This window comes from Harpia harpyja, chromosome 12 (assembly GCF_026419915.1).
Source record: "Harpia harpyja isolate bHarHar1 chromosome 12, bHarHar1 primary haplotype, whole genome shotgun sequence".
Taxonomy (NCBI): domain Eukaryota; kingdom Metazoa; phylum Chordata; class Aves; order Accipitriformes; family Accipitridae; genus Harpia; species Harpia harpyja.
The window spans coordinates 39445539-39461159 of record NC_068951.1 but is presented as its reverse complement, the minus strand read 5'-3'; the positions used below and the strand labels follow the sequence as shown (position 1 = coordinate 39461159).

General features: G+C 47.2%; 1 protein-coding gene across 4 annotated transcripts in view; it reads right to left on the bottom strand.

The window, feature by feature from the left end:
* Positions 1–15621, bottom strand: part of SLC7A14 (solute carrier family 7 member 14) — a 34701-nt gene that overhangs the window by 15996 nt on the left and 3084 nt on the right. For 2 of the 4 annotated variants that reach the window (XM_052804502.1, XM_052804499.1), the window contains exon 2: positions 3224–3623. In XM_052804502.1, coding sequence (XP_052660462.1) covers positions 3224–3527 — 304 coding nt within the window. In that variant the 5' untranslated portion in view covers positions 3528–3623. Of the gene's footprint in view, positions 1–3223; positions 3624–7477; positions 7576–15621 lie in introns of those variants that run through there. The other 2 variants (XM_052804500.1, XM_052804501.1) reach the window with 2 other exon arrangements.

Here is a 15621-nt window from a genome sequence, read left to right as displayed (position 1 = left end):
TTTTGGTGTGCCAGGGTGGTGGTGGCCGTGGTGTGGATGCTGGCCCTCCCGCTGCTGCCTGGCACAAGGCCACACAGGGACCATGAGACATCCCACAGGGCACCGGCACAGTGGGAGTGATGTTTCAGGTGAAACAAGGAGGAGGGAGGAATCTTTCAGCAGTGCTGGAGGTAACACCAATTAATTCATGCTACCATGCAAGAAATCCAGAGGGACCATCCTTCGTTAACCAAGAGCAGCCAATTTATTGAGGTAGGTAGACAGCAAAATCCTATTTTCAACAAGCCACTGAGCCTGTCCATTGTGTTTCATGATCACTGTGGGCAGATCTATAAAAGGCAGCTCCATAAAGAAAGCTTCCTTAGAATAAAGGACTCTCATCTCTCCAGTGCCACCCAAGAAGCTCATGATCAGCTTCAGCTGGAGCCCCTCATCCCAGCCCTTGTCCTGCAACCAGGCAGCACCTGAGGCACATGCTCAGCTCTCCCCTGCTCCCTCATCTGCCACGGCTGCTGTTGAGCCTGCTCCCCCATGGCTACCAGGTAAGAGCATGGCAACGTGTTCCAAAACTTTGTGGCTTGGTGCTTGAAATCCCCATCAAGGGTTGCTGGGGTTGCAGAGCAGCTCCCGTGGGAGAAAGAGTCTCTTCTTGCCTTGCGCAGCCCGACACCAAAGCCTGTGGGGTTGTGTGGCAGGGAGAACTATCCCACACCAGTAACCATCCTGGGGGATGACCTGACCCTGGCCTGAGCTCGCGATAAGGGGTTTGCACGATGTGATCGGCAAGGTCGTACTGCTTTAGGGAAGGAGACCACTAAAGGGACAAGCAATGGCTGGTGGAAAAGACTGTGGAGAGGGTAATGGGGCTGGGTAAGATGCAAACTGCTGGTTTTTGCCAAGAAGGGGCTTTGGTTAGGCACAGGGGTGAGCGTGGGGAATCCCGGCGGTCACAGCTGATGGAGGGAGCCTGCGGTGTCCCCTGTACTGGAGGCTTTGTGGAGGGAAGTTGGGCGAATGCTTCTGTTTGACAGCTGACTAAAAGGCCTTCCAATGAGAGAATGAAAGAGATTGATTTCATTTAATTTATCAGTTCAATCGATTATACTATGTCTGTAAGTACCCTGATGCGACACATGTTGCTTAAATCTAGGGGAAGGCATAAATGGAATTTGTCGGGCGGATGAAATTAGAAAAATCCCTATCTGACACCAGGCTAAATGGTGCGGAGGGATTTCCCATCGGTGGGACCTGCTCGGGAGGGCTTCCCCGTGGCTGTCTCCCAGGGGAGCCAAATGGCTTTCTGGAAGGTGCTTTTTTAGCCAAAACCCTCTTGGGTTCACTGTGTAGGCAGTGGGATCTGACTCTGTGATCTTCAATACATCAAGGGAAGGCAGGTGATCTAGTGGTCCTACCTGGCCTTAAAACTGTGAGAAACTCCTTAAAATCTGTCCATGCACGCTTGCCTGAGCTCAGTGCCCGGTACACCGGCAGGGACCGTGATGTGAGAGCTGAAATCACGTCCCTTGTGAGCCCAATAACCCGTCCGGCCCCCGAACCCTTGCTTGGTTTTGCTTGCCAGAGACATGTTGCTGTTACAAACAGCAGCAGCGTCAACCATAAAGTGAGGAAGCGGCCAAGGAGACTATCAAAACACCGCATCCTTCGCAAAATGCTTTCCCAGGGCTACAAAAGCAAGGGGAGATGAAAGCTGAGTGGGAAGCGGCGCGGGCTCCTGTGGGCAAAGGCAGGAGGAGCTCCCTGCTGCGGGGCAGGGCTCGTGTCTGGGGTAAAAAAGCCCGTTTTTGGAGAACAGTGTGTTTTTGTTAGATGAGACCCACCCAAGCTCCGTTTGCTCTTGGTTTGCATCACAGCCAGCAAAACCTTCACAGAGGAAAGCAAGCAGGCAGTGGGAAAGGATAAAGATGCTGATGCTATCTACTGCCTCGGTTAAAAAAAAATGGGCTTTTTGGTTCATTTTTTGTCTTGGGATCCCAAATAAGCATTGGATCTCATTGCATGCTCTCAGCTCTTGTTCTGGGCTGAAGCAGCATTAAATGTGTCCGAGCTGCCTTGTCACTGGGGTCCAACCGGGGAACGGGGAGGCAGGACAGTCTGTGTGGTGGTCCCCGGCCAGCACGGCTGGGATCTTTTCCTGGCGCGGCTTTGGAGGGAGCGTGACGCTCCTCCTGGTGCTGTGCCAGGGTTATACCTCTGGGCTGCAGGGGTGTAGGGGGCTCAAACTCGCACGGACTTTGGCGGGATCTCCATGGAGCAGCACTGCAACCTCCAGGGAAAGAGCATGATGTGCTTCCACCTCCTCCTACAAAAATCCAGTGACTTGAAAAGCTGAGGCGGGTCATTTTGTTGTGTTTGCTGTTCCTGTCTTCTTTCAAAGCCCTTTGCCATTTACTCAAGTTTCTTTATCCAATCCGCGGATAAAAGCTGGATACCAGACTGACACAGCATGCAAAGTCCTCTGAGCAGGGAGAGGAGGAACATCACATCATCGTGTTAGCACTGATCTGGAAAGGACAAATGCCAGCAGTACTGGCTTCATGTGGAAACCGCAGCTCGAGCCATATGCTCAGCTGGGTTCCTACAGAGGAGACGGAATTCACCAGCTTTTCACTAAAATACATAATTCCTCTCTCTCTGCGCATTTGTTTGTTGGGGTTTTTGTTTGGAAATTCAAAGAGTGATCCTGCGTGAATAGGAGCCAATAAAATCAACTCCAAAACTAATTGAGGAATTTTTAGACCGTTAGCAATGTCCACAACAAAAGAAGCTGGTCCTGGCGCTACCCAAGCCACCGATATCCTTCCTGTTGAAACAGGGTTTCCCACAAGCCACGTTGTGCTCTTGCTCCAATGCTGTGGCTTGGCCGCTCTCTCCGCCTGGGACACGCGCTGCAAAACTCTCAAATGTTTCAAAAAAACATTGACCACAGGCTCCATCCTTGGGGAAGCCGTCAGCAGCCCATCGGGGTAATTACGCTTGGGCTGCTGGCTCCCAGTACAAGGTTTGGTCTGAGATTTGGGCAATGCGAGACAGTGTGCGCCATGAGCTGGGTAAGCCCAGCGTGAAAGGGTTTTTTAGTCTGTGGGGAAGTCACTACCTCCTCGTAGCTTGTGCTGCTGAGCATGGGTCCTGCCAGGAGTCCGTGAACGGAGCCAGGGGATGCACGAGATGGCACGTTACTCAAAAACCCACCCGCGTGACTCACCTGACAAGATGGAGGCGACGGCGGCGATGATGAAGGAAACAATGACCCCGGGCCCCGCCATCTCCTTGGCCACCAAGCCGGACACCACGTACATGCCAGTGCCCACGCAGCTCCCGACGCCGAGGGAGATGAGGTCGAGGGTGGTGAGGACCTTGGCCAGCCTGGCGCCCTGGCTGGCGGCGGTCCCCGTGCCCTCCAGCATCGACTCCACGGGCTTGGTCCGCAGGACGCGGGCGCGCAGGGCATGGCCCGCCGCCCCCCACGGCACCCGCCGTGGGTCCAGGCGTGAGAAGAAGCCGCTCATGGCTGGTGCTGGGCTCAGCGGAGGTGGGTCACGGACGGTTTCAGCAGTACCCGCTCAAGGCTGCGGCTGCATCTCCCTCCCGCACTGGCGGCCTGGCTGCAAGAGAGGGGAACGCAGTTTTTAACTGAAATAGCAAAGAGAGGGATGTGTTCCATATGGAGGAACTGAAAGGGGCCCCCGAGCTGGTTTCTGGCTGGGGTCCAGTGCTGGGAGAGCCCTGGGGGCCGGGGGGAGCTTTGCTTTTGCCAGTGCTGCTGCTCTGGAGAAACCTCTTTTCTCCATCCCAATTGTTTTGTACAACAGAGATGCTCTGCCCCCCTTTACGTTTGTCTGCACGGTTTGAGCCCCAGTTATTAATACAGCCCCATAAACAGCAGGAACCTGATACCCTCCAAGTGCCCGTTACGTGGCTGAATCGCTACCAAAAGCGATGATGGCTATGTAAAACCGCGAGGTGCTGGTGGCCACCGTGGCATGTTGGGTCCTGCTGGGGACCAAGCCTGACTCCGAGCTCGGCAGCACCGCAGTGTGTTCCGGCAGCGGGGATGCTCCTGCCGGCACCACGTGTCAGCCCACCGTCTCTATGCCAGGCCACGCGGGGACCTTCTGTGGGCCATCACCGTGCTCCACCTGCACTGCAAAAAGAGTCTGGGACCGTAGCTTTGCTCCTATATCCAGCATGTTGTGCCTGCTGCCTGCCTGTGCCAGGCAGTGGCTGGCTATGGGGCTTGATCACCACAAATTGGCTTTTACAGGGACAGATGATTTTTTTTTTTTTTTTTTTTTTGTGCTATAAAAGTTGACTCTTACAGCTCTTTGGCTATACTGGTTGTTTTATCTTTTTGCACGCTACTGTCATCCTGGTAAATCCTAAAGGGGAAAGTTTTAAAAGGTGCTGCTTGTTCAGGTCCTGGTGAATCCTGTGGTTAAAAAAAGTCCTTAATGTGGTTTCTTCATTCAATTTATTACTTCTTTTTTGTAGTTATTTAAATACTCTTTTTAGGAATCTTTTTTTTTAAATTAAGAGATGTTGCTTTTCTGGAGTAACTGCACCAAGCTTTGGGGTCCAGCTTCTGCATAGGTAAGACAAGCTGAGAGAGGAGGTCAGCAGAAGATTTAAGACTGTCTTAAAATTGTCTTATGATTCCAAATCATGAGATTGTCTTAAAAATCATGAAATTATCTTGTTTTGCTCTTTCTCTGTGCTTTTTCATCTTGGGTCATATTTTTGAGAGCTATTCAGCAACTGCCATTTTCCAACCCCCCTCCCTTTCTGCTTGTTTTTTAGCAAACTGCATAGTTCTCAGGGGAGCTCCTAATATCAGCAGCAATGACTTCCTAGTGACACGTGATGACTTCTTGACTTTGAGGAAAATAACGAGAATTGCCAATCTCTGCATGCTAATATAAGGGAACAGCAAAGCAAAAATAGTTTATTAAATATGAATTTTAGCCTGGCAGCTTCTTTCCTGTTAATACAGAAATCTTTTTTTTTTTTTTTTTAATTGCCTTGAAGACAAAACAATTATTTTCTCCATCTTTACATCCAAAACAAATTACATTGTGTCTACCAGGCAGCCTTGTGTTGCTGGAGTTTATTAAATAAAACACAGAATTCATTTCATGTTTTGGTTGATCACAGTTCAAACTGTGTTGACTTTTTTACCTCGAGCTGAAAGGCTGGATGTTCTAGCTAAGAATAATAATAAGGAAAAATTGTTACGGCTCTTGAGCAAATATGCATCTTTGGGTTGAGAATAAAAACTGGGTTTGGCTTTGGGGTTGCTCAAGGAGTCAGCTGGTTTGCGGCATGGGCCGGATCTCAGGTTAGGTTTTACTTTTTGGTTTAAATGAAGGTTTGTGTTGGAAGGGGCAGCAGAACCAGAGCTCAGTGGGTCTGCTCCAGCTGGGATGAAGCAGAGCAGTCCTCAGGGCAGCGTGCCCATGTGCTGGCACCTCCAGGGTGGCTCTGCTTTGCCAGGGCTGTGTTTCAGCCATGGGGAAAGTGACTCCTCCAAGTGAAGTGATCACCACCTAAAATTCATCCTCCTATCCAAAGCACAGCGTCTCTGAAGCACGGGCTGGCGAAGAGGTCTTGCTGTACTTGACCCAACCGCTTCCCATCCTTTATTTAATTATTTTCCTTGGACTTTACGGAGGCTCCTAGGTGAGTTTGAAAGACTCAGGTTGCCATGCTTAGGTTTGCACCAGATTGACTTAAACTAGCCAAGAAACTGGGCAGAAGTATCTGTCTGGTTTTTGAACTGTTACAACTTAGACGTTCTTATCTCTGTGCAATTTTCTCATGTACTTTGTACTGTAAGAAATCACCTTTCCCAAGTGAACCCGTCCTTGGTTTACTCGTGCCAAAAACCCGCTGCGAGGTGAAAATAATAGATACTGCAAAGGCAGCTCTTAACTCTTGTAAGGAAAAGCATACTGAGAATCAATGGCTGGAAGTTGAGGCTGGACAAATTAAAGTTGGGCGATTAACTATGGGAAGAGCCAATTTGTGCCTCTTGATGTCTTTATACCACTTCTGGATGCTTTAGTGAAGGCTGTGCTTGTCACGGAGGAGCCGCTGGGCCCCCAGAAGTGGTCGGATGGTGCGGGATGGAGGTGCTGAGGCTGCGGGCTGGTACTTGGTCCCATCACCAGCTTTGTGCTTTGGCATGGGAAGACCTGCCCTGTGTTTTAAGGGGGTTGGGACTGATGTGGTTGGAGATGAGCAATTTTTCATCATCTCGTCTGCGGTGTCTGTGGGTGGCTGCTGAAGGGTTTGGGAAGGGTGGCATACGCTCAGGTCTTGCTGGAGGGATCCACACTGGAAAAATTAGTGCGTCCCCCAAACTGAAGAAGATTCAGACAGCCCAGTTCACTCTCAAGGCACATCAAGGATACAGAAATTACTTTCTCACCAGCATTGCAAAGAACCTCAAGGGAAGACATGGCGGCCTTCTCCAGGAATAATTTCAAACTGCTAAAATAATAAAAAAAAAATTAAATATTTTAAATGGTTTAAATTTAAAGCAGGAACTGGCTGGTGGATCTGTGATGTGCCCAGATTTAGGCTGCTGAGCTGTTCCAGCTGCCTGGGGCTGGGCTGCTACTGGGTCCTCCTGCATGGCAGCCCAACATAGCTCTGCAATTCATATGGACCCTCCTAAGTCACCAAGGGGAGGGAAAAAAAAAAAAGCACCTCCAAAACATCTGAAATGAAATAACTCTATAATTGCCGCTTTATTCAATTAAAGCGATCATTCGAAACTATTCCAGATGTTTAAGCGAGATCAGCATATTGCTGCTCTGTAGCTTGGAAAACATCCTTTCACTCCATTTGAAACTATAAAAAAATATCTCATGGATGGTAACCATTTACATGAGGCAGAGACAGCTTGCTTCTGCTCTGCTCCACTAACCCTGGCTAGCTAGAAGCACACAGTGAGAAGGAAAGAGAGTTTTCACTTGTGGGGTTTTTTTATCTGTTCTCGTCCTTATAAACCTGGGAAGATGAAGGGAGCTGTGGCTCGGAGGGGGCAAGCCCGACTCGGGGAGCTGCAGTCAGTCGGGTTTTGGAGCTGCAGTTGGGTTTTGGAGCTGCACAGCTCTCCATCATCAGGCAGTCTGGGTCCGTTTTCCCTGGCTGCCGTCTCGGTGGCTGGCGCTTGCTGCTGCCACCACGCGCTTGTTAGCAACCGCTGTTTGTACCGAAACACTCTTCTTCATTAGGGTAAATTAACTCAAACAGCAATCAAGTCAGAAGGAGAGGCCTAGGTATTTACAGGCATGGATCTTTCTTAGTGTGTGGGTCGGTGCTGAATTATTCCTGGTGTAAAGGTCCTTTCTGCTGGCTGCCCTGTGCTGGTGAGATGCAGCACGGTACCCCCCCAGCATCGCCCATCCTCGTCACCCCCTGCAGCTCCGGCTTCCCCAAACGAGCTTCCCCATACCTTGTCTGTGCTTTGGGATGGCCTGCTTGATTTTTCTGTTAATGACTCCCTTCCATCCAGGCGTCCATAGGGGTATCCTTAAGCAAAGACCTCTATTAAAAAATGCTGGGAGTGCAACAAGAAACAGAACGGTGATGGGGATAAATGAAAAAAGCGAGTTCCTGTTGGTGTATTGATGGAAAGACAGGCAGGGGCACTCACTAAGACAAAAAGGTTGGATTTCCTCTGGCTTTCGTGGCTCACAGAAGTAATTATTACAGAGAAAAACTTGCTGATGCTCCAGCAGCAGCTGGGTCAGCATGGTCCTGGCTTCGGCATGCAGGACAGCAGCGCCCAGTTTGCTGCAGGGGTTTTTATGGGGAAAGCCCCTTCCTCCTTGCCCGGGGGAGATGTGCCCCAGAAATGCAGGATCGAAGCAGGTTCCTATCAAACCCCGAGGCGGTCCCTGCTGTGGACCTTAGAAATAGTAACACAGATGTTTACAGTACAGGAGCAAGAGCCCTCAGACCCCCTCCCGGCTCTGCAGAGGGGCTGCGTGCTGAGCTGGGCTGCAGCGTTGCCCTTGGGGAAAAGGAGTCCCAAAGGCTCGAGGGGATGCGAGAGGTGGCTCAACATGATGCGAGAGGCGGCTCCTGGCAGCAAACCCACTGTAATCCCAGACGAAGGACAAGAGAATAAGGAAAAAAAGGTGCTAGCTTGACTTCCCTGCTCCCCCTCCCCTTTTTCTTTTAATTACTAGCTCGGTAACGGTGAGGCTGACTTGTACGAAGAGACACAAGATACTGAATTTCATTAGAGCTCCTACAACAGGGAGAGAAATGACGTCAGTGGTGTGATGCGGCGCGGCGGGAGTCAGGCAGCAGCTCCGGCGGCCGCCAACCAGAGGGATGCCTTCTGCCGGGGCTGCTCGTCATCTTAATGTTTTCATTGCGAATGCAATTTGATTTGGAGTTTTATGTGCTTGTTTTACAGTGTTGATCCCCAGCTGGGCTGCCACTGTAAAAGCTGGCTCCGTCTCCATCATCAGCCCTCCTTAAAGGGATTTAAAAGCCAGGCACAGAGCCGAGAGCAGGGGCTGGTCCCTGCTGGTCCTGGCGCCGTTCACGTGGGTCCAGCTTCAGCGATCTGGCCTTGTGCCTTTGCTGTTAATTTTGGGCTCTTTTTACTTTTAAACTTTCCATTTTTACCTCTGCTTGAGCAATTCAAGTGAAGCTGTGGTTAATTTAAACTAAAATTCTCGCTAAATTAAACTAGTGATATATTTCAGGCTTAAGACCAACTTTCTATGTTGCATCAACTAAAAAAATATGTTCAGGGATTTTGTTTTTTTTTTTTTGCACCTTCATAGCAAAATGGAACTGGAGGGCTTGAACAGCACTTCTCTGTGTTATTTCCATCTCTGTTACTTTAAGTGCTTTACCAGCGTTAGCACTGCTGTAAAATGGCTAAGCATCATTATTTAATTTTGGCAAATAAGCAAAATAAAAGAGGAAATATTGAACTTGACCAAAGACATAAGGCAAGGGTGCCACGCATCCAGAGCCAGCCCCCAGGAGTCCTTAAATTTTATTTTCTAGTCTCTAGTGCAAAAAAGAGTCAAAAGAGCATAGAAATGTAATCCAATAAAATAATTAGCAGGTACATAGAGATTACCCTTTTTGCCCCTCTCCAGCCTTCAGAGGGGTGATAGGGTGTGCTGGTTTACCTGCTGTCCTCTCTGGGGAGAGACTGGGCTGCCTGAATAATCAGGGGAAAGGTGGAGGGAAGGATGGGAGAGATGTCAAAACTCCTTTTTGTCTTGCAGCCGGTGGGTTCCGATTCCTAAGCTAAATAGCTAATTCAGTATTTGAGCACTCATCTTTGGGCAGCGTGTCCATGAAGGTGATCAACGAGGAGGTTTAGGTGGCTGAGTGCTCATCTTCCTGCCTGGATGAGGAATAGGTGGGAGCTGAAGTAACACACTCAGAGGTGAAATCAAAGCCGGTCGCGGTGAAGGCCAGCAGATCCCTTGATATTGGGTTTTTCTAAACTTTGCCGGGGTTAATTACATGCCAGCATCACAAGCAATTGGTCCAGGTGGTCAGGGTCCTTTGGGATCCTCTGGAGCTTCAGACTAGTGAGAAACAGCTCTGGGGCTGGAGGAATTGGTGTTTTCCTCCTTCCTAGAGGCTGGATGCATTTGGAGGTAGCACCTATAGCTCTTATAGCCTGCAGGGGATGGAAACCCACAGGCACCATTTGCCCTTTCCGAGATGCTCACGGGCATCCCTGCAGGCACATCCCCTCCCCATAGGCAGTAAATCCACCTCCCCAAGACATCAGGTTTTCTGCTGTCCTTCTCCCTTGTGCCTATAGAAAGCAGTCCTATGCCTGGCATTTTGTATTTCCACTTGTTTTCTGCCCTTTTTGTCCACGTACCGATGATTCCTCATGGTGCAGAGTGGCGTAGGACTGAGTGCAGGGTACTTATGACAGGTACAACAGTCTGTGAGTGCCGAGCTGTAAGTAATGCAATATGCATGAAGTGCTCCATTTGTGTTTGCAAAAAACCTATTTAATCACCAGGGAAAAAAAAAAGAAAAAAGAGAATTACAGAGAAAGAGGTATAATCAATTTGCACATTTTCAAAAAGGTCTAGTTTGCCATGGTTGTCTTGAGATGGCAAAGTAAAAGCCTTAAAAAAGTAGTGATACTGCTAATGCAGGGAAATGATAAATCAATAGCTGGGTGAGCTGAGCAGGAGATGGGGAAACGGGAACTTCTTGGAACTGCTCTGACAGGCTCCCTCTACGAGAGTGATGAAACCACATGAAATTAGTAAATTTGCTTCTCCATCAGTAAAATGGAGAAAGTAGCTACCTTAGAAGTGCATGAGTGGTTAATTCAGTTGGGTTTTCTAAGAAGGTGGAAGAGAAGCCATGCTAAAAACTATCAACGCTCCTCTAGCCGTACCTTATCAAAAACAACGTTGCTTTTGTACCTGCCCATGGGCATCTGCAGAAGGACCCTTGTTGCTCTATGCACCTTCAAAGGCTCACTTGTGGCAGCTGCGTGATTTTGCATTTGAAGTGCAGGTATCGATACCAACGCTTACGGTTATCGCATACGGCCTCCCCCATCCTTTTGCAGTCACTAGCCATGGCACGGTCGAACAAATGAAGCTCCTAAAGGAAGCTGTGCTCACAGGTCTGGGTGCTTAGACCGTTTCAATGACTAATGTGCTGACCTCTGAAATTCAGGCATTTAAAACGCTGCGAGCCGGGTGCCTGGGAACCGAGATTCATCTCATATGCTGGCACGTACTTCTGCAATCTTCCCTCTGGTTTTGATAGTAGCAGCTCCAGACTCTGAGCTGTCACAAGAGGAAAAAGCATCTTCCTGGTAGTATGGTTTCTTCTCCGGAGCGTAGTGATTTGCCTGCTTGCAATGCTAGGTAGATATTGTTCTAGCAGGACGATTGCCATCGGCATCAGCGGGGTGGTTGCAGCTTGTGTTTGCAACTCTGGGCTTTTTCCTGTTTTGGGGTAATGAGTTATACTTTCAGTAATTACTGCTTTGATGAAATACACATTTTCTGTAACGAATCTCGCTGTCGGAGTGGACAAGGGCTGCCTTTGTATCACTAAAATGTTTAGACCTGGGTTACCAGACAGTCACTTCTAGAATTATACTCATTTAAAAACTGTCTTTGCTTTAACAACATGCAGGAGGAAATCTGTGTAATTACTGGGTTGTGCTTTCTTTTTCTTTTCTCTGTGGATCCATACTTTTACACTGCAGAATGAAAGTCATTGTGGTTTGCTCCAAGCCAGCCATGAGAGCTTTTTTCATTAGACATAATTCACAGAATGGGTTATTTATTAATGTGTGAGGCTCTCTAAACAAAATGGATTTTTACTGTTGTGAGACACTGGCTGATGCATCATTATGACAACTTATTTCATTTCTGGGTAGCATTTTGAATTTCAGTGGCAAAACCACAAATCTTACAGTAAAGTACTGATTTAACACTTTGGCTTTGTCATCCAAACCAGGGGAAAAAAAAAAAAATTACCTGTGCATCAAATAGAGGATCTGAAAGTTCCCTATTTTTAAGCCTCTACTTCTATTTTGGAGATTGCTGTTTTTATAGAGATTCTTTTATTCCCCACTAAGAAACTGTGTTTTGTTTGTTTGTTTGTTTTTTCCTCTCACTGCTGACTCTCACTTACCAGCAGTCTTTCCAGCATTCTCTAATAATTTAGCAACACTCTGAACTGGTCTTTTACACTGTAAACACATCAGGCTTACAAACATGGTTCAGCTCTTGCTGGTTTTCAAATGCATTTCTCTTTTGTATGTGCACACGGTCTCATTAATTAGTTATCGTGTTCCATCAGCGGTTATACAAGTGTAATTGATTATGCCTCACTGCCCCGTTTCCATGATTTTGGCTATCAGCTAATTAATGCAGGAGATGTTCTCAGAGAACGACTTTCCTCAGAAGAAGCTGGAAAGACACATTCTTCAATCCTGAGCCTACTAAAGCCCCCAGAAGAAGCAATAGTAGTAAATGCAAATCAATGGGGGAGGTTTTTGTGTATGAAAAAGGGAGCCTAGAGCTGCAGGGTAATTTGGCTAGTTGTAGCCTGTGTCACTAAATTCCTCAACAGAAGTGTGAGGTAGTTTCAACTCGCTTCCAAGGAAGTGAATAGCAGCTCCTGCTGCTTTTATTACGTGTTTGGCTGCTTATTCTTATTATTCACTAGGACAAAAAATCCTTGCCTTACATGAGTAATCCTCCTGCATTTCAACACAACCGATTACATGAGTAATGTGAGCACAAGTTGATCAAAGATGATTTAGAATAGATTTTCTGTGTTTAGTCATTTATCATCATCAGTCAGGCAAATGCACCACAACACCTAAGCGGCATGTAGTGTGAGTAATACCTGGTGTTGTAGTATGAGGGGTTTTTGACATTTCCCAGTAAATGAGTTACGAATGCACATCTAAGACTAAATCAGCATCTAGGCTGGTACTAGTGAAGCAGAATTAAATGAAGAATTATATGTTCTGAAAAATGCTAATAGCAGAAAAATTAGGGTATTATAATATTTCTGAGTGATGCGCACACACTGCCCGGAGATGTCCTTCTATAGCAAGGGAATCAGCATGAGCCAACGTGATTACCTTTAGCTTAAAATCTGCTTGCCATTGAAGCCCTGGTAGCTAATTGCATACTTGCTCTTAGCCTCCCTTACCGGTGAAACCCCCAAACCCAAACTCTGTCACTGAAGGCGACATATTTTGTGTCCCAGCTACACTAAGTAGGGTCTCCCCATGGTGTGCTGCCCTGCCTGGCGAGCGTAACTCAACTGGTGTGCCCGTACGCAATTAAAAGCCGAGACTAGACTTGCTGAAATATTCTTGCTGCAGTTCTTGTTTGTGCTGGAGTCTCAGCCACGGGAACTTGACGTATTCCTTCTTTCTGTCTTAATTTACTTTGTGCAGAGCTGGTGACCCTAGTTATTAATTGCACATGTCCTGGTCCCCGTTGCTTCCACAGCCGGTTAATGAGTGGAACACACCTGACGTTGCCCAGGTGCCTTAGACAAGGCACTGGCGTACCCAGATGCTTCCCGAGCACCTCGCTGCGGGCCTGCTGGGAGCAGCACAAGACCTGTCGCCAATGCTTTCTGCCTGTTCTCAGCCGAGGATGAAGGACAGACAGGAGAAGCGTACGTTTCCTTCACCAGCAGACTAGGGTGTCCATATCCTACTTGGAGGCCACCCAGGTGGGCTGAGCACCACGAAGCAGTTGGTCATTTAATACGACTCAATGGGTCGGTCATGAAGACCTGGTTCAATAATGCTCAAGCACATGTTTAAAGCTAGGTTTTAATCGTGCTGCTGTGGGTGGAACGTGCCCAGATGTGCAAGTGGTGTCTCAGCACAAGGGGGTGTCTCCATCCTCAGGTTTAAAAAACTTCATTGAGTAAGACCCAGCCTGCACTCAGGGAGCTGAGGACCTGCAGGAGGAGTGGACCAAACCACCAACTTAGGTCACAGTCACCAACAAGCAAGAGTCAGTGGCTGCTGAGAGGGGCTGCCCTCAAAACCACACGTTCGGTTTCATAGACATTTACCTAAAGTTTCGACACAGATACCCCCATAGACACTTGTAGCATGGCAGCAGTAACCCATTTCCCTATAGGCAGCAAACCACCTGATCCTGTAACTCTGTCCTCTTAGAATTAGGACGTGGTGCTCGAAAAACCTGCGCTGCAAAAGCTCTTCTTCTGTTCACCTGCCAGGTAAATTTAATTTATGGTATCATGTATTTCAGTGAATTATTGATACTGTCTCCGTGCAGAGGAACAGAAACAATAGAGTCACGTGCTGCGTGGCTCCATCTCACTGGTTTTGTTTCATAAGTGCCTGGGCTTCACTCTGACAGTTTTATTGTGGGGAAAAATAGTTTTCTCCTAGGGATGTTCCAGCCTGGTGGCAGTGTCAACGCTACCTGGAGCACCCAGCCCCGTGCCGATGACCATGTAGCCTAAAGGCAGGGTTGCTACTCGGTGAGCCAAGGAAACACATACAAGAGAAAAATTGCTCAGTCCTAGAAGGCAGTTTCCAGTTGACAACCACAGCACAGCTACATCTCATTGCTTGTGAATGAAAAATGTTTTAGGAATCTCTGTGGCTTGTGGGTCTAAGCTAGAATCTGCTCCTGTTTACATCATGGGTGGCTTAATGAGTTCAGCAGACTCACCCTGGGCCAAGGTGAGACTCTGGCCAGGTTTTCATATCCATAGGAAGTAGCTTAAAAAAGCCTACTATATTTCTTGACTCTGGATCTTTTTGCATCCCTAGATCTACTGTCTCTCACAAGAATGACAAGTTCAGGCCCAACCATGGCTTTATATTTTATAGACAGCACTAATCTGAGAGTGATTTTTTTTTTTTTAAATATTCTTTTCTTAATCAATGTGAAAGACACAAATGTTACCCACCTGCTAATGTTTTTTTTGTGTGACACAGGGATCCCTCTACCACATACGGATGTAGAAGTATTTGATTCTTTTTTTACATTCTTGTTTTTAGAATGTCTTAATAATCCAAACAACAACATGTTGCTTAAACATGTACATTATGATGATCTTAATAGGTCAGGTGCTGTGAAAGCAAAGTTTTGATTTTTGGGGGGCTAAGAAGTCTGAGGGACTAAGTATATTCTGTTACAGACTATTCTGTTATCCTCTTTATTATTTTTTTTCATGAAGAAAAGGATTGTATTTATGTTTGTGTAAGTTCTTGCCATCCTATTCGCTTGAATGTTGCAGGGCTTCACAGGAAAACCATGAATTTAGCCATTGAGAGGTTATCCTGTTCCCAGTGAATTTTCTAGAAAAACTCCTGTTGCCTTCAAGGGAAAATGGATGAAATCTTATATGTGTGTGATTTCAGAACTGAGAAAACAGACTGTCTTATGCTCAAGAAGGAAGTAGTGTCAAGTCAGCCTATAAATATGTTCTTTAAAATATTTTGGGCTGGAATCCTTTCTGATACAATCCTATCTGAGACTCTGAAGTTCCATAAAAAGTGAATTTTCATCATTTTCAAATGATCCTAAAAAATTAGAGAAGGGTAAGATATGTCTTGACTTGGGAGTCATGACTGACTCCCTAAGGAGAATGATGTATGTTTTAAATTGCTTCACTTCACAGCAATATGCCCAAAGAAAGAGATTCTTTTTAGGGAGAGTTAATGAAAAAAGTTGGAAAATTGGGGGATTCAAAATATAAGTTGGTCAGTCATTTGTTCTGCTTTTGGTATGTGGTCAAAAATCCCACCTGCTGGGAATGTTGTACTTGTCTAGAGGGGAGGCTGGGGCACCTGGGAGCAAAGTTGTACGTCTCTGTGCCTAACTTGGGGAATTAAGGATCAAAGGTACCATTAAGTCCACCAAGTTCATTTTGTCTGAATTGCAGGCCATTAGCTTCCAGGCAATTACTCCTGCAGGGAGCCCAATGACTTGCTTTGGCTCAGTTGTGTCTTTTGGGAGGACATCAAGTCTTGACATAAACAGATGGAGAATCCAGCAGGTTTTCTGATGGCTCCTTCATCAGGTCATCAGCCCTCCACTGTTCAAAAATGTG